At 43.1% G+C, this 24,710-nt stretch overlaps 1 protein-coding gene across 1 annotated transcript in view; it reads right to left on the bottom strand.

Moving 5' to 3' along the window:
* Window positions 1–10,711: 10,711 nt before the first annotated feature.
* The window catches only part of DGKH (diacylglycerol kinase eta), a 220,861-nt gene continuing 206,862 nt past the window's right edge, over window positions 10,712–24,710 (bottom strand). The window contains exons 29-31 of the mRNA XM_054163093.1: window positions 22,665–22,773; window positions 21,128–21,258; window positions 10,712–11,828 (exon numbers count right to left, since the gene is read on the bottom strand). Coding sequence (XP_054019068.1) covers window positions 11,739–11,828; window positions 21,128–21,258; window positions 22,665–22,773 — 330 coding nt within the window. The 3' untranslated portion in view covers window positions 10,712–11,738. The remainder of the gene's footprint in view (window positions 11,829–21,127; window positions 21,259–22,664; window positions 22,774–24,710) is intronic.

Raw genomic sequence — 24,710 nt, 5'->3', positions numbered from 1 at the left:
CGAGCCCTGTGTACCCTCCACAAGCCCACTGATTGCCTCAACTGTTCATTCTTTTAGGTCTGTTTCTACAGCCAACGAACTCCTGGAAAGTTCAACCAAGGTGCATACTTCCTTCCTTATTAGCAAGGGGAAGAGAAGGACTCTGATATGATCCTTTCTTAACATTACAGCAAAAAAGCTCGTGGGAACTGTTGGCATTCTGCACAGATGCCTTAAGAAAAAAGCCTCACAGGGGGGTATGGCTGGCTTGCTGTTCCTTCAGCTTTTGATAGCACTGGCATGACTACCTCACTTCAAAAATCCTACTGTATCCCTGGGATGACTACCACAACGCATACAAACTTACCTGTTCCAGACATAAATATTTCAAAGTGCATGATAGCTCTTGATTGATATAGTTAGCCTTATATGGGGGAAAAAAATACAAATGCCTCTATCTCGCTGTTTCACAGCCTTATGTCTTGTTGCAGGAAGAATACACTTAGAGCATACACAATCAAAAGTTACCCTGGAATGGGATTTAGGAAGCGCTGCATTGAGATATCTTTCCTCCCTGGTGAATAGAATAGAATAGAATAGAGTAGAGTAGAATAGAATAGAATAGAGTTAGAAGAGAAGAGAAGAGAAGAGAAGAGAAGAGAAGAGAAGAGAAGAGAAGAGAAGAGAAGAGAAGAGAAGAGAAGAGAAGAGAAGAGAAGAGAAGAGAAGAGAAGAGAAGAGAAGAGAAGAGAAGAGAAGAGAAGAGAAGAGAAGAGAAGAGAAGAGAAGAGAAGAGAAGAGAAGAGAAGAGAAAAGAGAAGAGAAAAGAGAAAAGAGAAGAGAAGAGAAGAGAAGAGAAGAGAAGAGAAGAGAAGAGAAGAGAAGAGAAGAGAAGAGAAGAGAAGAGAAGAGAAAAGAGAAGAGAAGAGAAGAGAAGAGAAGAGAAGAGAAGAGAAGAGAAGAGAAGAGAAGAGAAGAGAAGAGAAGAGAAGAGAAGAGAAGAGAAGAGAAGGAGGAAGAGAAATCAGACCAGACCAGTTTGGTGCTATTAAAGGTTTGATCCTTCTGTCTCTAACCAAGTGACTCCTCCAAGGTCCAGCAGCTGTCTCTGACTTGCCTTACCACTTCACATTTTCATAACTCTATTCATCTGTGAAATAGGAAAAGAATCACTACAAACTGGCTCTAAAAATACCTCCATGCCTTGATGAGAAGTTTAAAGCCATACAGTATGTAACTTTTCTGCTCTTTCCTCCCCTGATAAAAGTATTTTTGGATCAGGTAGTTTAAATTGTCTGATTCCAGATCTGCAGTCAGATGACCTGGGTGAAATCAGTAGCTGTACAAAATAGATGGGCTGGGACTGCTTTTTGTTAAGCCATGAATGATTCTTCATCTTCACCCGCCACGCTGCGTGCCCTCTTTGTGTGAGGCATGAAAGGTGGTTTGCTTTTAAAAGATTCTGTATTAAACCTTACAAAAGTTACTTTAGAAGGTTATTTCCTTAGCCATAATCAAGGAGCAGATGAAAACACAGTCCTGTAACCTTCTGAGGCAGGTTATGTCCACTCCTGTTGTAGTTTGGAGGTTCTGTAGAAAAATCCAAATAGCAACTGCAGATTTCACATTGGGGAAGGAAAAAAAAACCCACCCCAAAATAAATACATTTCACTCATTGAAACAAAATCATCACAGTAGGAAAACAGCCAGTAAACAATAGATTCAGAGGGGCATTCATCTTGGCCTCAGTGAGATCAATGGGAGCTCTGCCAAGGATTTCAACAGAGCCAAAATTGCACCCAGGAGCGTAGGCAGTTCTTCAGCCGACACCAGTCATAAGCATCCTGCCCCTCCATTGTGTAAGTTAAATACCAATAAGCATCTGTAAACATCCTGCAGTTCATCTGATATAAAAACAATACTGTCATACAAAACAATGCAGCATCTCAAGCACTGGAGAGTTTCAAAGGGCTTGGCCGGCATCGTTGCCTTGGGCAAAGCCAGGGTGTGTACGTACAGATATATACACGGGTGCGTGCAGACACGCCGCCAGACGAACGCTCCACATGCACACACGTGCGCGAAGCAAACGCTGCCAAGAGAGCAGCACTCATAGGCATGGCAGTTAAAGTCTATCAATGGCCAAAGGGATGATAACTGTCATGTGAGCAAGTGTTGCTAACTCCTCAGATCCTTTGTATCACAGTATCACCAAGGTTGGAAGAGACCTCAAAGATCATCGAGTCTAACCTGTCACCGCAGACCTCATGATTAGACCATGGCACCAAGTGCCACGTCCAGTCCCCTCCTGAACACCTCCAGGGATGGTGACTCCACCACTTCCCTGGGCAGCACATTGCAATGACTAACAACTCTCTCTGTGAAGAACTTTCTCCTCACCTCGAGCCTAAACTTCCCCTGGCACAGCTTGAGACTGTGTCCTCTTGTTCTGGTGCTGGTTGTAGGCTTACAAAAACCGCTAGAACTAAAAGCAATCTCCCAGTGGTACTAAGGTGCTGCTTAAAACTAAAGCACATACTCAAATCCCAACAGCTGTGTGTCTGCAAGGACAACAAATTTTCCTATGGAGTGAAGAGGGGAAATGAAGGCCTGAAACCCAAGGAGTTGGGGCTGTTCAGTCTGGAGAAGAGAAGGCTCCCAGGTGACCTCATTGTGGCCTTTCAGTATCTGAAGGGGGCCTACAAGAAGGCTGGGGAGGGACTTCTCAGGATATCAGGGAGTGATAGCACTGGGGGGAATGGAATGAAGCTGGAGGTGGGGAGATTCAGGCTGGATGTGAGGAGGAGGTTCTTCACCATGAGAGTGGTGAAGCCCTGGAATGGGTTGTCCAGGGAGGTGGTTGAGGCCCCGTCCCTGGAGGTGTTTTAAGAGCAGGCTGGATGAGGCTGTGGCCAGCCTGATCTAGTGTGGGGTGTCCCTGGCCATGGCAGGGGGGATGATCCTTGTAGTCCCTTCCAACCCTGACTGATTCTGTGATACTATGAACTAATTGGCATGCAGCAGTTTTTAGCTAAACCAGTACAAATGTCATTAGGTGTTTGCATTTTCTATGGAATTGGGGTTTGAATGTGGTGTCAACTGTTTCAGCTTTGTACTGCAGAACATCATTCAGATGTAAGCTATGCATTAATGCACAGTGTCACATCTCTGCAACACTTCCACGTGCACATTATGCATCCACTCATGCCAGTCAGAGGATGTTGCTACAGGTGTTCAAGAGGGGACTGGATGTGGCACTTGGTGCTATGGTTTAGTAGTCATGAGGTTTTGGGTGCTCGATGATCTTTGAGGTCTTTTCCAACCTTATTGATTCTATGAATTAGGTAAGAGCTGTAGTTGACTGGAGCTTAAGTGACATGCCTGACTAACAACAGAAATGGCCTGTGTGGGGCCAGGAACACCATCAAAATAACTTTATATTAGACTACTTAAGTGCCAGAAAATGCACTGCAAGTAGGTTCCTGCAACTCCACAGTGCTTGGTATTTAAAGCTACCTGCTCTGGATGCACAGTTGTGACAGTGAGGTTTTGTCACTGCTAACTGGTAAGTTAGATATGTGGATGCCCCCTCCCTTGAGGTTAGATGAGCAGCCTGGTCTAGTGGAAGGTGTGCCTGCCCATGGCAAGGGGCTTGGAACTAGATGATCCTTTAGGTCCCTTCCAACCCAAACTATTCTGTGAATCTTTATTTGCTGTCACCATGAATTAAGAGAAGAGACTACAAGAAGTAGATGGCATTAAATGATTTGTGTGTGGTGACAGCAATGAAGAAGGCCCTCTCTTTACCTTCAAAAAGCTGCTCAGTGACATGTAGTCTACATACAAATCCCATTTGTTGCACATCTCATCTTCTGCTGTGAACATTATCTTGACCCTCAACGGGGAAGCTTCAGCAAACTAAATTACTGGGCAGATCTAGGGGGGCCCCATGTTTCCTGTGTTTTAGGATTTGACATGATGGAAGGGAGTGGCTAATGAAATGAATTATTTCAAGGCAAGGTCCCTCTTTGAAGGGAAAAATGGTAATTTTTGTCATCTATGAATGACTACATTGTTCAAGGCGCATGCTCTATGGCAACAGAAATCCAGGACAGAAAGTACGGACATGAGTGACAGATGCCTGTAGGATATCCTGAAATCTAAGGAGCACAGTCCAAGAGCCTATTTCAATACAGAGACAGCATCTTGTGAGAGGACAGTGCCACCAGACAATTTCATGGTGAGTATCTATATGCCTGTGTTCTAGTTGTAAACTTTCACAAACTGTCTCAGTAGCAAATCTCAGTCCTAAAATTCTCATTAAGAGACTCCAGGCCCTGTTTACCAGCACATCTGCTTCTCCCTCCCTGAAAAGCAAGACCAAGCAGCTTTGAATAGTTCTCCTCAACTCCCCCATTCAAGTAATCATAGAAACATAGAATCACAGAATAAATAAAGTTGGGAAAAGACCTCAAAGATCATCAAGTCCAACCTGTCATCCAAGACCTCATGACTACTAAACCATGGCTTTAAGTGGCACGTCCGATCCCTTTTTGAACACCTCCAGGGACAGTGGCTCCACCACCTCCCTGGGCAGCACATTCCAATGGCTAACGACTCTCTCTGTGAAGAACTTTTTCCTCACCTTGAGCCTAAACTTCCCCTGGTGCAGTTTGAGACTGTGTCCTCTTGTTCTGGTGCTGGTTGCCTGGGAGAAGAGACCAAACCCCACCTGGCTACAACCTCCCTTCAGGTTGTTGTAGAGAGCGAGAAGGTCTCCCCTGAGCCTCCTCCAGGCTAAGCAACCTCAGCTCCCTCAGCCTCTCCTCACAGGGCTTGTGCTCGAGGCCTCTCCCCAGCCTCATTGCCTTTCTCTGGACACGAATAAATTAACTGCAAAGAGAATTAGTCCCAGAGAGAGCTTACTTCAACTAAGGTGCAGAGAAAACCCAACAGTCATATATGTAACTCCATCCCTGTTAATGACATCATGAGGTTACTAAACTCAGAAGTTTTCTATCCAATCAATACAGTAGTTTAATAAAAACAGTACTTAAAATGCTCACTCATGTTAAGTGTTCATAGGAGGGATACTGGGCACTGTGGAGGTTTTAGTTTTAGATTTTCACTTGAATTCTACAATGAAAACATATTATCCCATTTTAGTTCATTTCTTCCTGGATTCATCTTCCAGTTCACATGCTGTGCTGTAACATAGATAACCTGCACTAGGGGAGGTTTAGGCTGGATGTTAGGAAGAAGTTCATCATAGGAAGAGAGATTGGCCATTGGAATGTGCTGCCCAGGGAGCTGGTGGAGTCGCCATCACTGGAGGTGTTTAGGAACTCAAAATCCCATCAAAGTGCTTATAAAAAGAAAAGTTCTTGTGACAACTGGGAGACAAGGCCTTCAATTATTTAAAGCAGATGTTTATAATTCTACCAAGTCAATAGATGAATTTTGTGTGGACTGCTGTGAACGTGGTAGGTCTTTAACCGCTGCAGCTCAGTATTCCTGTCCAGGAACACTCTCAGGTCTGTAACTGCCAGCACCTTTAGTTTGTCAAAGGTTACTTTTTTTAAGACGTAATGAAGGGATGATGTTTTAACTTTAATTCTACAGGCTGGAAAAAAGCTACTTCCAAAACCACTGTTTTTTAAAATTTCAGTTAAAATACTGAGGGTGATCATTATTAAGCCTATAGAAATTGCTAGGAATCTCTGGATCAGCTCCAGATGGTGAATAGAATAGAATAGAATAGAATAGAATAGAATAGAATAGAATAGAATAGAATAGAATAGAATAGGAATAGAATAGAATAGAATAGAATAGAATAGAATAGGAATAGAATAGAAATAGAAATAGAAATAGAAATAGAAATAGAAATAGAAATAGAAAAGGATAGGATAGGATAGGATAGGATAGGATAGGATAGGATAGGATAGGATAGGATAGGATAGGATAGGATAGGATAGACCAGACCAGGTTGGAAGAGACCTTCAAGATCACCATGTCCAACCTATCATCCAACACCACCTAATCAACTACACCATGCAACCAAGAACCCTATCAAGTCTCCTGAACACCTCCAGTGATGGTGACTCCACCACCTCCCTGGGCAGCCCATTCCAATAGGCAATCACTCTCTCTGTGTAGAACTTCCTCCTAACCTCCAGCCTAAATATTGTCCTGAACAGTGTCCTGTAAGTTTCCAAGTGGCTTCCAAATGAGACATAATTTCTGAGAGACAGCCTGGGCTTCTGTATGGCAGAAATGAGCATAAGCTAACTAACCAGTAGCAGAGCTATTAAACCTTAGGCAACAGTAGTAGAAAAGAACTAACATTTTTTTTTCTCCTTTTGGAAAAAAAAGGTCAACTTCCACACTATATTCTATATATAAACACAGAAATTTATACAACCAGTAAAGATCTTCTGTTGATAATTACCAAGTGATGCCTTAGCACTCCTGCTGGCATTACCATTCATCCCTGAAGAGTCTCCAGAAATATTTTTAAGTCCTGTCCAAACTCCTCAGCTTCCTCAAGTCATCAAAAACTCCTCCTTTTACTTAGGACAGAAGTATAGGCATGCACAGGTCCTGCAAACATTTAAATCTTTGCAGCTAGAATAAGCAGCAGCAAAGCTGGGTGACAGGAAAATCATAGCTCAAAACATACAATCTGTGAAAACAGAATAAAGTAAAAAATACATGGGGGAGCCCATGGTATAAAGGTCACACAGAGGACATGGCAGTTCAGAGTTACTTACATTATTGGGGTGAAAAAATAAGTGTGTAATTCTTCATCTAATTATCTATGGCTCCCACTTATTCACATGAGTGACACGATGATATCCTGCTCGTAAGCTAAAGGTATTGCTCCAGCTTGGTTACCTTCAACAACAGGCATGGCTTGTGATTCTACAAAGGCTTCTTGCACTGTTAAGTTGTTAGCTTCTAGAGCTGTCAAACTCACATGCAAGAACTTCATTCTTAGGGGCACAGAGAGAACAATGTAGCAACAGTAGGAAACATCAGTAATGCAATCACTAATAGGAAGCATCAAGCAAAATGGAATCACTGGGGGGTAATTTGTCTTGTGTGTCCATTGTGGCATTATCTATGCATAACAGGTATTTTTACATCTGTTTTAAAAGCAAGGCTATGGAATATCCTCTCATATTTGCCACATGTATTAATTTTCCATTACCTGTGCTAAAGGAGTCATGCCAGGCTTCCTGAAATGAAGGCTAGATGTATTAAAGAGCACTGATCATTTTACCCTTGAATAAAGAGCTGTTCATTATAAGGCAATATGAAATTTTACATCTGCTTTAAGAGCAAGACTATGGAATATCAAAGAATCACCAAGGTTGGAAGAGACCTCAAAGATCCTCAAGTCCAACCTGTTACCACAGACCTCATGACTAAACCATGGCCTCTCATATTTGCCACATATATTAATTCTCCATTACCTGTGCTAAAGGTGTCATGGCAGGCTTCCTGAAATGAAGGCTAGATGTATTGAAGAACACTGATCATTTTACCCTTGAATTAAAAGCTGTTCATTATCAAGGCAATATGAAATTCTCCTTAAGGGAATTAGCACTGCTGAGTCAATTAAAAAGGCAAAATTGGCAGGTTATCTACTCCTCTACAAAAAGGTACAGGAAAATATGAAATGGGCCATTATAAAATAAAATCATAGAATAGAATAGAATTAACCAGGTTGGAAAAGACCTTCGAGATCATCAAGTCCAACCTATCATCCAACACCATCTAATCAACTAAACCATGGCACCAAGCACCCCATCCAGTCTCTCCCTAAACACCTCCAGTGATGGTGACTCCACCACCTGCTTGGGCAGCACATTCCAATGGCAAATCAGTCTTTCTGGGAAGAACTTCTTCGTAACATCCAGCCTAAACATCCAGCCTAATAATAAAATCAGTTCCCCTTGTTTGAATTACAGTTATACAACATCCCAGTATAAGTTTCTTTGGGCAGGGACAAAGAGATTTCTCTTTGGGAGAGACAAAGATGATTTCTCTTTGTCATTTACAGGACCAAAAATGTTTTAGCTCTCAGGGGAGACCTTCTTGCTCTCTACAACTACCTAAAGGGAGGTTGTAGCCAGGCAGAGGTTGGTCTCTTCTCCCAGGCAATCAGCACCAGAACAAGAGGACACAGTCTCAAGCTGCACCAGGGGAAGTTTAGGCTGGAGGTGAGGAGAAAGTTCTTCACTGAGAGTCATTTGCCATTGGAATGTGCTGCCCAGGGAGGTGGTGGAGTCATCATCCCTGGAGGTGTTCAAGAGGGGATTGGACATGGCACTTGGTGCCATGGTTTAGTCATGAGGTCTGTGGTGACAGGTTGGACTTGATGATCTTTGAGGTCTCTTCCAACCTTGGTGATTCTGTGATTCTGTGAATATTGGGATGTCTGCTTAGAAGCACTTTCAGCATCAGGATTAAATTATTAAGAATTCAGTTCCTTAAATACACAGTTAGGTATGTCCTTCATTCTAGGAGCTAGGGCTTTTACAGCAGTAAGGGAATACCCCAATACCTGGAAATGACAGTAAAAATGAGACAGTTACACTGTGTTCCAAAGCCTTTTAGAAAAGGTGCACAACTAAACACAGTCATGACCCAGGACCTCAGCAGAGAAACCGCTCAAGTGTTTTGAGCCTCCTTGTCAGACGCATTTGGACTTGATAGCCAACATTTGTCTAAGGCATAGAGTTGCATAAAATTTGCTCTCCTGGGCATCTAATAAATACAGCATAAATGATGCTTACTTCCCACCCCCTCCCCCTTGCACATTTTAGAAAACCCTTCTGCTTAGGGCAATCAAAGTTAAATTCTTTGGTGGTCATTAACAAAACCCCAAACTGTACAAAGACAATCGATCAGTTGTCCTATACTGAGGTACTTTGAGAAGTGTCACAAGAAAGTTGTGTTACAAACAACATTTGCCCATTTGCCCTGCCTAAAAGCAGCTCCCAGTTTTTAATATTATCAGTGTGGACCTCTGGAGTGGCCTGAAGAGATCCTGTTCCATAGCCTATCTTAATGCACTGCATATAGCAAGGTGTAGCTCTACAATCAGGAAAGCAAAGGAAGTTCTTCCATGTATTACGTCCTTGAATCCACCAAGAAGACTGACTACATAGCCTACCATAACAGCAATATATTGGAATGCTGCTGCACATTAAAATACAGCATAGCTTACAGAGAAACAAAGAGTAAAGACCATAACAACCTGTTAAGACTTGATGGATACCACCTGAACATCATGAATAGAATAGAATAGAATAGAATAGAATAGAATAGAATAGAATAGAATAGAATAGAATAGAATAGAATAGAATAGGAATAGGAATAGAATAGAATTAACCAGGTTGGAAAAGACCTCAAAGGTCATCAAGTCCAACCTATCATCCAACACCACCCAACCAACTAAACCATGCAACCAAGCACCCTATCAAGTCTCCTCCTGAACACCTGGGGTTAAAGGGGTGAATGTCAAGTACATGACAAACCACAAACAATCTTTCCACTGTTTGCATATACAACAGCATGAAAATCATGTCACTTGGCAAAAGGATTTTGGTTTGGGGGGGTTCTTTTTTTGTGTGGTAAACCTAACCAACGTAGCCTTTCGCTTTTGTTTGTTTACCAGAACAACCGATTTTGTTCACAGAGCTCCCAGAGCGGTGTCTGTTTAACCTACAGCAGCAAGAACACTGTAACTGGATATACATGAAGTCTGCCTTGCTCCTTTTGAATTTTTTCCCCACAATTAAAACAATGAGGGGAATAGATTTTACTTTCCAAAGGACGACTGCCATCTACTTTCCATGGGACAACTCCGATCATACTCCCGAAGGAAGGGACGGCAAAAACCAGGGCGCGGTACTTGACATTGGCCCCTTTGAACAGGAGAAAAAGAAACAAGTGAAAGAGGAGAAAAAAAACCCAAGTGAAACTTTACTTGGCTGCCTGCAAGGAAAACATAAGTAGATATTAAGATACTCTTTAACCTGTAAGAAATGTCCAAGCTACTCTACTAAGCAAGACTCCGATGGTTCCTCGTGCCGCAACGGCACGGTTTGAGGAACGGCAAGGAGACGGTGAATTCTGTGCAACATCATCTCCTCTCAAACAATTAAGGTTGGTTGGTTGGTTTTGTTGTGGTGTTTTGTGGTTGTTTTTTTTTCTAGACAACATAATTAATTTTTCCACTAGATAAATATTTCTGCAAAAGATCAAGCAGGAGATTGAATGATGAAGCCGTGTGTCGTTTAAGTCAGCTGCAAATAACCGTATAAACTCCGGTGCAATGCAACTCCTAAGCAAAGATGGTTTCCATTTTTCACCCTGTTTGCACTCATGGGTTAATGCCTTGCATGTGATTCATCTTTGCATGCATAGTGTAAAACCTCAAGAGTCTGCTTGTTGGATTTTAATGAGCTGCTGATGTAGGAGTGCTGACAGGAAACAAACTGATGCCTTTCGAAAGCAATGCATACAGAGACACTTTTAAATTAACAGTTAATTAGTAATGAGCATAAAGCTTACCCCACAAAAATCAAATCAGCCACTACACTTTCAAACTCTTATGTATGATAAATAAAATTAATTATCCTGTAAAAAAAAAAATTAATTCATTAATCTTTCAACCTTCTTTTTTTGAAACAAGAGAATAAATAAAACTATTAGTGCCTGAAAGTTCAGATATGCTACAGATGTTTAAGATAACTCAAGAGCTACTTGCAAATGCACCACGAGAAATCCTCTGTGATTTTGCATGCAGGAAGCCAATTGATATTTTTGTGAGGTACCAGTCTTTCAAAAATACTCTTAAGTTAGTTACCTGATACACCTTCTGTACATGGTATAGTTCAAAATCTAACTGTACAGTGTTTCAGTCCAGTAGACTGCATATAATCTGCTGAATATGGCACAAAGGCTAAATTTCCATACCCACACGTCCTTTGCTGCAAGAACACATTTTAGGCATAATACAACACTGAAGAATAGAAAAGTGCCTGAAACTGGAGGAGAAAAATAAAAGACACTCAAGTAGTAATAAATTAAATCCCATTCAAACCCATATAAAAGTTGTTCAAGTGTTTAAAGTATCAGATGTGTCATGCAACAGAACAACAGACGATTCAGGCAGGCACACCATGCATTATAGTTTGCATTCATGGTATCTCAAGATATCTCTCCCCTTTTCTGCGTGGCCAGCGAGTGCTGGGTACCTGCAGCACTGTTAGGCTTGTGTCTTGAACCTCAAAAACCTCTTGGTCTCCTGCACAGGAGGTTTTATGGAGCTATGCCTTGGAAGGATAACTGGACAACCTCATGCTGTACAGTGGTATCTTGCTGCAGCATAAAGAGAGGCATACTGAGCTGTATGTAAGCGAAGCAATCATTTCTTGAGCATATTTTCCAGTCACTGCAGTTCACCATAAACCAATCCCACTGACCACAATGTGCTTCTCTGAACTGGCCAAGTTTGCACACCAACACAGCATCTTCGCAGAACATACCACCTTTCTTTTTGGCACAAATCCTTCTGCACTCTTGTAGCGAGCTCTTCACCATACCAGAATCCACAGATAGTAGCCTGTACAAACACTGGTGCTTGTTCTTCCATTGAGTAAACCACACAGACAGCAAAGTGCCTGCAACAGCTTTGCTTCTCCAGCAACTTCCTCATCTCTCTCTAAGGGAGAGCGCTAGCATAATTACACTTCGGACAAAGGGGTGTTTTTGCCAAGCTCTTTAATTCCCTGGAGAATTCGCTTCATATGACCCACTTTCGTTATCCCCAGGTCCTACAGAAATTAAAAGAAGAAGAAAAAGAAAAAGAAGGACATTTATTTACAAAAAGGAGGGAAAAAAACCCCACCTACCCAACCCAATTGTTTGTGATCTAGCCATGCAACACCAGGTCTAGAAATCCGCTCACCGCAATCAATATTGACCTGGAAAAAGATTCTATGGAGCTAGCAAAGTGGTGCCTGACAAACCATTGCTTAGAGGACACAACGAATTCCTCTCTGTCCTGCAGACAGCAGATTACTTACCTCAGATAATGACCACCCAAGGCACTGCAGTATCTGTCAACAAAACATCTTTTGCTTGGTACTTAAAAGTACCAAAACCTTTCACAATTTCTAGCAAAGAGAACAAAACCACCAAACAGGAAACCAGAACAATCTCCCCCTCCTCTCTAATACAGCAATCAAATGTTTGGTAGGATGTGGTGGATTAGGGCTTCTGTCCAGCAATGTTACTTGATCTGAGGCCCTATGATGTCTGCTTTAATCATCAAACACACGTATCCCTAGTTTCTCAAGGAAGAGTGGATGGAACAGCTACAGGCATGTAGGACAACTTCCCTTAAGAGAGCAATAGTGAAGGCAAGCATTTGCTTTTCATTCAGAAAAAGAAGTTCTGTCTCCAATCATGGATCTTCCTGATAAGCTGCAAGAAAAGTTCTTAGAGCCATGACAGTCATACCCCAAAAGAAAATGTTAAAAGCACTAGCATAGATCTCCTTGCAGCCACCACTGAAGCAATCCCATCAGCTGAAATGCTTCTCATATCAACTGCTGGGACAACTCTGTATGAGTGACAACGGACAACCTTTTGCAGCAAACTCCTCCCAGTAATAATAGAATAAGAGCTTTAGTAGCATCCTTTTGTCAGTTTTGACTGGTTCAGTGGTCAGATGAGAAGATTGGGATGCCTGGCTGTGCTAATGCTCCCCAACTGTGCTTAAGACCAGGCTGGACGAGGCTCTGGCCAGCCTGATCTAGTGTGGGGTGTCCCTGCCCATGGCAGTGGGGCTGGAACTGGATGATCCTTGTGGTCCCTTCCAACCCTGACTGATACTACGATACTATGACATCTGCTTCCCTTATCTGCTTGGAAACCCAGCTTTGAAAAACCCTTTAAAATCTTCCTGTTAGTGGTGCTCAGCAAGTGTCAAACACTACTTATTTATGCAATAATCACAACCTATTTACCTAAGGTTTAAAATAAATAATTATACTACAAAATGTAGTAAAGTTTCACTTTCTGTTTTTCTGAAATAGGAATCCTTTCACTCTAATCAGAAGCCTTTGCATTGCAAAGACATTGATACGAGTGCAGTTAGGCAGCTTAAAATAATCATTCTCATGCAGAGAGAAAAATGAAACAATATATAATATTCTATAGAATTTCATTTCATTTCACTTCATTTCATTTCACTTCATTTCATTTCACTTCATTTCATTTCATTTCATTTCACTTCATTTCATTTCATTATTTCCACAGTGAGGCTTACTTAAAAAATAGACTAGAATGGAATTAACCAGGTTGGAAGAGACCTTCAAGATCATCGTGTCCAACCTATCATCCAACACCACCTAATCAACTAAACCATGCAACCAAGCATCCTGTCAAGCCTCGGCCTGAACACCCCCAGTGATGGCGACCCCACCACCTCCTTGGGCCGCCCATTCCAATGGGCAATCACTCTCTCTGTGTAAAACTTCCTCCTAATCTCCAGCCTAAACCTCCCCTGACGCAGCCTGAGACTGTGTCCTCTTGTTCTGGTGCTGGTTGCCTGGGAGAAGAGACCAACCTCTGCCTGTCTACAACCTCCCTTCAGGTAGTAGTAGAGAGGAATAAGGTCACCCCTGAGCCTCCTCTTCTCTAGGCTAAGCAACCCCAGCTCCCTCAGCCTCTCCTCATAGGTCTTGTGCTCCAAACCCCTCACCAACTTTGTTGCCCTTCTCTGGACTCGTTCCAGCAAGTCAACATCCTTCCTAAACTGAGGGGCCCAGAACTGGACAGAGGACTCGAGGTGCAGCCTATTATGGTGTACTATGCTCTTGTCTGCTTATCCAGGAACCTATTCATTCCAGGTTTGCCCCACACATTTTGGCCACACATATCACCAATGTAATATTACCAAACAACTTACATAAACATTCCCTGATATTAACATCTTCCAGATGAGAAACCTACCCTACTTGCATTCCCCATGTCCAAAGCCATCCAGCGTGCCAGGAGTCTAACAACTCTTACTGTGGCAGTTTTAGGCTATGGCTTTGAAGTATAGCTGCAGATTTTGAGCAGGAAAGTAGAAAAATGGAAATAAATCACTGTAGGGTGTAAAAAGGAGAAGAAAAGATTATTCTACACAAATTCATTGGATGGAAGTCTGGGGTAAAAAGAAGCTGTACCAACATTCCATTCCCATTCCTTTTCTCTTTCTTGGCTGTTCTGCCATCACTTCTGGCTGGTCTTGAGAAGATAAGCTAAGCTGTTTTGCTCTCAGCTCCTCTCTTTTCTCTCTCTGGTACAAAGGGAAGGGGGGAGGAGGTTTAGGGGGGTGCAGTGAAGCAGCTTCTCTGGTCTCCAACAGAGACCAGGGGGCATTCTGTGTCATTTGCTAATTGTATATAGCTGTATAATATTGTAAACCCTGTATATTTTGTACCTATTCATTGCATTCCATTGTGGAGTGTAGTTTTTGTTTGTAAATACACCTTTCAGTTGCTTCTAACTGAGTCAGTGTGGCTGGAGTTCATGCTGGATGGGAAACTTCAACCACACTTAGACAATGTTTTCCATGCAAGAACTATTTCAAAATGCACTGCCCCAAAACACAGAGATGAAAGGCTGCAGTCCTCAGCACAGGCTCCAGCTTGACTGGCACTGCTCATGAAGCTGACATGAGCCACTTTCTCTAAGGACACCAACACTGCTGTGGAGTTCCAAGAGGAGAGCATCCTCATCCTACCAAATGTGGTGTGGTCCTGATTATTACTATGTTTAAGGGCAACAAGGCTGGAGAGAGGCCTTGAGAACAAGCCCTATGAGGAGAGGCTGAGGGAGCTGGGATTGTTTAGCCTGGAGAAGAGGAGGCTCAGGGGAGACCTCATTGCCCTCTACAACTACCTGAAGGGAAGTTGTAGCCAGGAAGGAGTTGGTCTCTTCTCCCAGGCAACCAGCACCAGAACAAGAGGACACAGTCTCAAGCTGCACCAGGGGAAGTTTAGGCTCGAGGTGAGGAGAAAGTTCTTCCCAGAGAGAGTCGTTCGCCATTGGGATGTGCTGCCCAGGGAGGTGGTGGAGTCACCGTCCCTGGAGGTGTTCAAGGGGGGATTGGCACTTGGTGCCATGGTCTAGTCATGAGGTCTGTGGTGATGGGTTGGACTTGATGATCTTTGAGGTCTCTTCCAGCTTTGGTGATACTGTGATATGTTGTGTGCATAGGAACATATTTATCAATGCTAAGAGTGCCAGCATTTAGGTCAGAAAAATTAGGCTAGTTTTCAGTGGGTTAAAAAGCAGAGTCACAAACAGGCTTTTTTCTATACTTTCAACAGCACAGTAGAAATTCACTACCCAACCTTTCCTCAAGGGAAAGAAAAATCACATGGATGTTAAAGTCTAAGATTCCTCTAAATCAAAATAGGTTTAGAAGGCTGGAAAAAGATTATTTTTGCAGGGGGTGGGTGGAGAAAGGTATCTCATACCTTTTGGAGATGTTCTCCTTTGCCAGTTGCCACACAGAGCTAACTGAGAATGGAAGCCACAAGCTATGCACAAATACAACTAGAGGTGTCCAATTATTCAGTCAATGTATTGATCTATTTCAGCAGTGCATGCAAAGGAAGAGATGTTCATCAAATTCTTTTCTGTACTGCTTTTTATCTCTACTTTTGACCACAGATGGAAAGGTGGGTCCAGAGGATTCAGTTAAAATAGGCAATGATTTTTCCTCTTGTGTACATGAGAGGTAAATCTGTTGCACATGTATTGCACATGAATCAATGTCAAGCCCATTTAACTTGGCAGGAAGCACAAGCCTTGTACTGGAGGTGAGGCTGCAGGCAGATTATCGCTCACAGGAACACCAGCACCTCGTCTGCACAGCTTGATAGCCAAAGGGAGGAAAAAATTAACAGGACAAGTTATGATGTATTCCTCTTTTTCTAGGTACCATGTTACCAACTCAGGTCACTGGGCAGAAAACTGCAGGCTCACTGAGCCATCTTTAATTGGCTCCCTGCAGGGCTCACATCCCACATGTAATGAACAGGACAACGGCTAAATTCTGTCCTTTAAATTCAGTGCTGCTGCACAGAGCACAAGCTATGCTTGGTCACAAGCCTGGCCTACCTTACAAACAGTGCTGCTTTGGAAGCTCTCCCTGTCTGTTAATGAGCAGATGGCATGATTCTAGAGTAAGACTTCTATTAGCACAGGAGAGGAACTCTATCAGGAAGCACAGTGACAGGGCAAGAGGTAACAGTTTTAAACTGAAAGAAGGTAGATTTACATTAGATATGACAAAGAAAATCTTCACTGTGAGGGTTGTGAGGCACTGAAACAGGTTAGTATGGAGTGGAATGGAATGGAATGGAGTGGAATGGAATGGAATGGAATGGAATGGAATGGAATGGAATGGAATGGAATGGCATGGCATGGAATGGAATAGAATGGCATGGCATGGAATGGAATAGAATGGAATGGCATGGAATGGAATAGAATAGAATGGAATAGAATAGAAATAGAATAGAATGGAATGGAATGGAATGGAATGGAATGGAATGGAATGGAATAGAATAGAATAGAATAGAATAGAATAGAATAGAATAGAATAGAATAGAATAGAATAGAATAGAATAGAATAGAATGAATAAACCAGGTTGAAAAAGTCCTTCAAGATCATTGAGTCAAACCTATCATCCAACAGTATCTAATCAACTAAACCATGGCACCAAGCACCCCATCCAGTCTCTTCCTAAACACCTCCAGGGATGGTGACTCCACCACCTCCCTGGGCAGCACATTCCAATGGCCAATCACTCTTTCTGGCAAGAATTTCTTCCTAACCTCCAGCCTAAACCTCCCCTGGTGCAGCTTGAGCCTGCATCTCTGGTTGCCCAGAGAAGGATGCCCTCTCTCTGGAAGTGTTCAAGGCCAGGCTGGATAGGACTTTGAGCAGCCTGGTCTAATGGAAAGTGTCTCTTGCCCATGGCAAGTGGGCTGGAACTAGATGATCTTTAAGGTTGTCCTGGTTTCAGGCCAGGCAGATCCTCTCCTGCCCCCACTGGGGCAAAGAAAATGACACTTATACAAATGGATTGCAGAAGGGATGGAAAGTTCAAATGGAAAACCAGTAGGTGTTTTACAGAGAGCTATAAGCATAGTGACAAAAGAAACCCAAAGCATACAGAGTCCCTTACAGCATACCCAAAAGCCTCCCAACATTTCCTTTCTCCCCACCTAAGGGTACACCCAACCCCCTCAGGGCTCTTTCTTCCCCTGCTCCATGGTTAGGCTAATCTCAGCCGTCCAGATCTGAGAGCGCCTCTCCCCCTTCTCCTCCTGGATAATTCCCCTTCCATTACCAGACAGGGAACATCTCCCAGGGGAGCAGGGAGGGAAGAAAGAGGAAGTGCATGGCTTTGCTGATAGATTTATAGGGCACAGAACATTATGGGTATGAAATACGCTGCTTCCTGTGCCCACCCACTGGGCTGGGCACACACCAGAGGTGTATCTTGTGTGGCAGCAGCAGGATGCACCCAGCCTAAACAGCCACAAAGGTCCTTTCCAATCCAAATAATCAACAAGGTTGGTGAGGGGCTTGGAGCACAAGCCCTATGAGGAGAGATTGAGGGAGCTGGGGTTGCTTAGCCTGGAGAGGAGGAGGCTCAGGGGTGACCTCATTGCCCTCTACAACTACCTGAAGGGAGGTTGTAGCCAGGTGGGGGTTGGTCTCTTCTCCCAGGCAACCAGTAGCAGAACAAGAGGACACAGTCTCAGGCTGCGTCAGGGGAGGTTTAGGCTGGAGGTTAGGAGGAAGTTTTACACAGAGAGAGTGATTGCCCATTGGAATGGGCTGCCTGAGGAGGTGGTGGGGTCGCCGTTGCTGGGGGTGTTCAGGGAGAGGCTTGACAGGATGCTTGGTTCCATGGTTTAGTTGATTGGGTAGTGTTGGATGATAGGTTGGACACGATCTCGAAGGTCTCTTCCAACCTGGTTTATTCTATTCTATTCTATTCTATTCTATTCTATTCTATTCTATTCTAATCCTAAGATTCCATGATTCTATTCCCATGGCAAATGGTATACAGAGCAACTCCTCATCCAGCTCGGGTGAGCAATTTCAAACCTCATGTGTGCTTCCAGGCAGCACTAGATAGAGGGGAAAGTAAAAATCTGTCTCTGCATGCTCCAAGACCAACTTTTAGCTATTTCAGGGCATAGGTCTTTGTTATGGAGGTTTTATTTATGCTGCATCAGTATGAATCTTAGCAACAGTTTGACGATTACCCTGCTTGGTTGAAGCGCCAATCTTCTGGGCATGCAGTCAAATTGGTACCAGAAGCCCTGTCCAGTTTAACACTGATCTTATCCACCATCATTTAGTCCAACAAATTTGACATCTTGATTTATTTTGGTTGTTTTAAAGGTTTTGGCAAACCTTTGTGATGATGCTGACATCCCCCCCCCCATTAAGATTTAGATTTGCTCAATGCCCCCTCAAAACACACACTTGCAGCATCCATCACTGGAACATTTTGGTGGATTGCTTGGAGAGTTTTATGGTTCTACATTTTTGCAGGAAGGGACTGCCCTTAAATTGTCCCTCCATGTCAGGAACTATCCTGAAAGAATGGAATTGAATTTCCATGGAAAGAAGCTTAGGCAATCTAACACAGAACACAGAATTAACCAGGTTGGAAAAGACCTTTGAGATCATTGAGTCCAACCTATCACCCAACACCATCTAATCAACAAAACCATGGCACCAAGCAGCCCATCTAGTCTCCTCCTAAGCACCTCCAGTGATGGTGACTCCACCATCTCCCTGGGCAGCACATTCCAATGGCCAATCACTCTTTCTATGAAGAACTTCTTCCTAACATCCAGCCTAAACCTTCCCTGGCACAACTTGAGACTGTGTCGTCTTGTTCTTATAGAATCATAGAAATCATAGAATTGTTAGGGTTGGAAAGGACCTCAAGGATCATCTAGTTCCAACCCCCTGAATGGGCAGGGACACCTCACACCAGAGCAGTCTGCTCAAGGCCACATCCAGCCTGGCCTTAAAAACCTCCAGGGATGAGGCTTCCACCACCTCCCTGCACAACCTGTTCCAGTGTCTCACCACCCTCATGGGGAAGAATTCTGTCACAGGCTGCCAAAGGGTATACCAAATAATAGCAATGGGTAAAATAATACAATGAGTCAAACAGAGAATCTGCAATGCAGCTACCTTCCACAACTGCCTTCTACTGCAAGAGTCACACAATGCAAGCACCACTGTATTACATCAGGATTTCATACTATATAAGAAACTACAAAGAACATCACACTTGTATGAGAATATTGCCTTTACCTGGAGACTACTGCACTGGGGCCAGAGCAATGACTTGTACTCTAGATGTAAGTGTTTGCAATTTATACAACCTCCTATTTCCTCTCTCATGTGCTAAAAGCAGTTGCAAAACACATTATCAAGAGCTCATTACTATTGAGTTCCCAGAGAAAAATCACATAATGAATCCCCAAAGCTAGAGTCTCTGTTACACATAATGGATGCACTTAAGTCATTCTTGAAAAAGACCAGCAAGCTCAAGTAACAGCCTCAGACTGCTAGGTAATGTTTCTCTCTGCAAAATTCACAGTATCACAGGATCACCAAGGTTGGAAGAGACCTCAAAGATCATCAAGTCCAACCCATCACCACAGACCTCATGACTAGACCATGGCACCAAGTGCCATGTCCAATCCCCTCTTGAACACCTCCAGGGATGGTGACTCCACCACCTCCCTGGGCAGCACATTCCAATGGCTAACGACTCTCTCAGTGAAGAACTTTCTCCTCACCTCGAGCCTAAACTTCCCCTGGTGCAGCTTGAGACTGTGTCCTCTTGTTCTGGTGCTGGTTGCCTGGGAGAAAAGAGACCAACCACTTCCTGGCTACAACCTCCCTTTAGGTAGTTGTAGATAGCAATGAGGTCTCCCCTGAGCCTCCTCTTCTCCAGGCTAAGCAACCCCAGCTCCCTCAGCCTCTCCTCACAGGGCTGTGCTCAAGGCCTCTCCCCAGCCTCGTTGCCCTTCTCTGGACACGTTCAAGTGTCTCAATGTCCTTCTTAAAAATTTATCCATCTGACCATCAGAGGAAGAAAGTTTTACAATTTTGGAGCCAAAAGGAAGTGCTCCTTTTTAAATCTGTGAGGCTAAAAATCAGGCAGAGTTTGGCCAGGGGCCGTAAAAGCTACCCTGAAGGTCTCTCAACACACAGACACCACCACGGTGCAAATCCAATGCAGCAATTTATTAAGCTGCTTATCTTTCTCACACCCACTCTCTCCAATATAAATGGAATGGAATGGAATGGAATGGAATGGAATGGAACGGAACGGAACGGAACAGAATAGAATAGAACAGAACAGAACAGAACAGGTTGGAAGAGACCTTCAAGATCATCGAGTCCAACCCATCACCCAACACCACCTAATCAACTAACCTATGGCACCAAGCACCCCATCAAGTCTCCTCCTCAACACCTCCAGTGATGGTGACTCCACCACCTCCCTGGGCAGCCCATTCCAATGGGCAGTCACTCTCTCTGTGTAGAACTTCTTCCTAACCTCCAGCCTAAACCTCCCCTGGCCTGAAGCAGCTGCTCAAAGCTGCTGACCTTGCAGTAGATGATAGATGGAAAACTGTTATCACCACCTCCAACTGATCCATACTGATCCCGTTTAACGGAAACAGCGAACTCCTGAATTATATTACACGGATGTCAGTAAGATACCAAATGTGCTTTTGCTGTGCCTTCTGAAAAGCTGTAATGCTATCATCCTACAGGGGGTGCAAATAAAAAGGAAAAAGAAAAGGAGACTTCAGATAACACAGGTACTCTTGGTTGCCAGTACAAGTCAGCACTTCAGAAATTCAGGCCAAAGGACAGCGCGTATTAGTTGGTTGCATGTTTGCACAGTGTAAGCCAAGCTACAAGCACATAACAAGTGCAGGGAAAGAAGAAAAACTGGTTGTTGTTTTGTCAAAGAAAATGGTCAATAGCAGAAAAGTAGCACAAAGGAAATACCTTAAGATCTCGCCTTTCCAGGTGTAAAAGCTCAGAGCCTCGGATGTCATGGCTGATGAAGATTTCTTTGTACTCTCCCAAACTGAGCAGATCCAGCCAAGCAGCAACTTCATCTGTGCCCCATTTTTGAACTACCAAAGTTAAGAGCAAAACCCCCTTAATTTCTACATGCTCAAATGCATCACAAGCAAACGTTAGGCCAAAGAGAGTGGAAAACAGAGTAGAATTGCCGTGCTAGCAAAGGGAAAGGTTAGAGGTGTCATTTCCACAACAAAACTGACAGTTTCCTTTTTCACATGCAGGTTACAGGTTAGCAGTCAACATGAGAAAGTATCTAAACAAAGCTGGGGTTCATTGCTTTGCAGCCATGCTTTCAGCTTTACTCCTTTCCTCAGTAAAGCCCTTTAAAACTCCACGTCCCAACAAGTTCCCATGAAAAGCAAAGACCAATGTTCTGCTTTCCACTATTCATTTATTAGTAGTCCTCCAGCAGGGAGAGCAGAAGCCTTCAAAAACTTAATTAACAGGTAAAATCAAAATATCAACCATTTCTCAGAGGTAGCAATGGCAGCAAGCAAGCCCAGCTTTAATTAACAGGATCTAGCATTCTTAATGCAACAAGTACTCTTTAAAGCTACTGTGTTACATAGGCCATTAAGAAGCTCTCTGTAAAACATTGTTCTCTAAGGTTAGTTGCCCACATTAGTCCTAATAAGGTCACATTTACTGGGGGGGGAAAAAATGAGTTATGCTACTTATTACTGTAATTTTGCAGCTTTCAATGCTGATCAGGGAAATCTGAAGTCTAATCTGAAATCTAAAGCCTGATCAATGACTGCAAGGTTTTGCAGGCTATGACCAGCTGTCCATTAAAAAGACAAAGATGTAGAAACAGTTTTAGGACCATCTGATCACTGATTAACTCCTGGACATAACCTTAAGGAAGCAAGTTCATGGATAAGAGTAGCAAGAGAGGAGAGTGGAGTTTGTTCAGCTGCTTCTAATTGAAAAAAATGAGTATCATCTGTACTTGTACTTGTATTTGATTTGTCTCACTCACTGAACTTAGAAACCATTTGCATTTGATTTGTCTCACTCACTGAACTTAGAAACCATTTGCATTTGATTTGTCTCACTCACTGAACTTAGAAACCATCTGAAATTTCAGGATAACTGGTTAATCAAACCAATGTGATAAAAGCTATTGTGCACCTTCTGAAACTGCCCTGGAAAACCTGCATTGGAGCTTCACAGGAGGCTTGTATTGCTACCAGTTAATCAAATGTAACCACCAGCACAGACACAGGTCCTGTTGCATGATAAAACTAGCTAAGTATTGTTGTAGTAGCTCCTTGGTTGACTTGGAATTCTCGGGGCCCTACTGAGCGCTTTGCTAATGAAGACGTCATTTAGCTCACTGCTTTGCACTTTCCTTTACCCTTAGAGTGCATCAAGCCACCTTTTATCAAAAGCAACCACAAAAATCACATTTTCCCCCCTAATTCTACTGTTTTTCTTGCAATGTCAAAACACATACCAGGCTGAGGGCTGCTCTTATGCTTCTGAACTTTCTCTTTTTTAAACTTTGGCACTATGCGAAAGACTGTGCTTCTGTTGTTTCTTTTAGCATAATCCAGAGGGGGGTCCTGCATGAAAGAAGAGATATATTCATCTTTTAACTAACAGAAGACGCAATAGAATAGAATAGAATAGAATAGAATAGAATAGAATAGAATAGGAATAGAGCAGAATAGAATAGGAATAGAGTAGAATAGAATAGAATAGAATAGAATAGAATAGAATAGAATAGGAATAGAATAGAATAGAATAGAATAGAATAGAATAGAATAGAATAGAATAGAATAGAATAGAATAGAATAGGAATAGAGTAGAATAGAATAGAATAGAATAGAATAGAATAGAGTAGAATAGAATAGAATAGGAATAGAATAGAATAGAATAGAATAGAATAGAATAGAATAGAATAGAATAGGAATAGGAATAGAATAGAATAGAATAGAATAGAATAGAATAGAATAGAATAGAATAGAATAGAGTAGAATAGAATAGAATAGGAATAGAGTAGAATAGAATAGACGAGACCAGACCAGACCAGGTTGGAAGAGACCTTTGAGATCATCGCCAACCTATCACCCAACACCATCTAATCAACTAAACCATGGCACCAAGCACCCCATCAAGTCTCCTCCTAAACACCTCCAAGCATTTAATTAAATGCTTGAAGTGGGAATTAATTTAGTCTCAAAAAAAAATAAGACCAGATTTTACTGCCAGAAAGAGTAATGTCAGGATTTAACCCCACACATAGAATCATAGAACTGTTAGGGTTGGAAGGGACCTCAAGGATCATCTAGTTCCAAACCTCCTGCCATAGGCAGGGATACCTCACACTAGATCAGGTTGCCCAGAGCCTCATCCAGCCTGGCCTTAAAAACCTCCAGGGATGGGGCTTCCACCACCTCCTTGGGCAACCTGTTCCAGTGTGTCATTGCCTCCATGGTGAAGAACTTCTTCCTAACATCCAATCTGAATCTACCCATTTCTACTTTTGTTCCATTCCCCCTAGTCCTATCATTACTTGACACCCTCAGAAGTCCCTCCCCAGCTTTCTTGTAGGCTCCCTTCAGACACTGGAAGGCCAGAATTAGGTCTCCTCGGAGCGTTCTCTTCTCCAGACTGTACAGTCCCAACTCTCCCAGTCCATCCTCATAGGAGAGGTGCCCCAGCCCTCTGATCATCCTCGTGGCTATTCTCTGGACACACTCCAGCACCTCCAGATCCTTCCTGTAATAGGGGCACCAAAACTGGACACAGTACTCCAGGTGAGGTCTCACCAGAGCTGAGTAGAGGGAGAGAATCACCTCCCTTGACCTGCTTCATCTACTGACATGTTTCATCTACTCTCCTAATTTTGAGCCACAAGCTGCCCAGAGGAAAAGCACAGGAAAGATATTTTACCCCTTTCCCAGGAGAAAAAAAAAACAACACTCCAGAGATTAAATGGAAATTCTATTTACAAATATATACTAAAGGCTTTCAGATGAAAGGAATACAGCTGGCCAAAGCCTTCCAGATCCTTCCAGAAACCTTCAACCCACTCAGCCTCAGCAGGGCCAAGAGCAACCAAACTGCCCCCCCCACTAGACCCATGGCTAGACTAGACTAGACTAGACTAGAATAGAATAGAATAAACCCGGTTGGAAGAGACCTTCAAGATCATTGTGTCCAACCTATCATCCAACACCACCTAATCAACTAAACCATGCAACCAAGCACCCTATCAAGTCTCCTCCAAAACACCTCCAGTGATGGTGACTCCACCACCGCCCTGGTAAGCCCATTCCAATGGGCAATCACTCTCTCTGTGAAGAACTTCCTCCTAACCTCCAGCTTAAACCTCCCCCGGTGCAGCTTGAGACTGTGTCCTCTTGTTCTGGTGCTGGTTGCCTGGGAGAAGAGACCAACCCTCACCTGGCTACAACCTCCCTTCAGGGAGCTTTAGAGAGCAATAAGGTCACCCCTGAGTCTCCTCTTCCTCCAGGCTAAGCAACCCCAGCTCCCT

This window comes from Dryobates pubescens, chromosome 7 (genome assembly GCF_014839835.1).
Source record: "Dryobates pubescens isolate bDryPub1 chromosome 7, bDryPub1.pri, whole genome shotgun sequence".
NCBI lineage: Eukaryota > Metazoa > Chordata > Aves > Piciformes > Picidae > Dryobates > Dryobates pubescens.
Note: the sequence above shows the minus strand (reverse complement) of the source record. Positions and strands in the feature narration are given on the sequence as shown.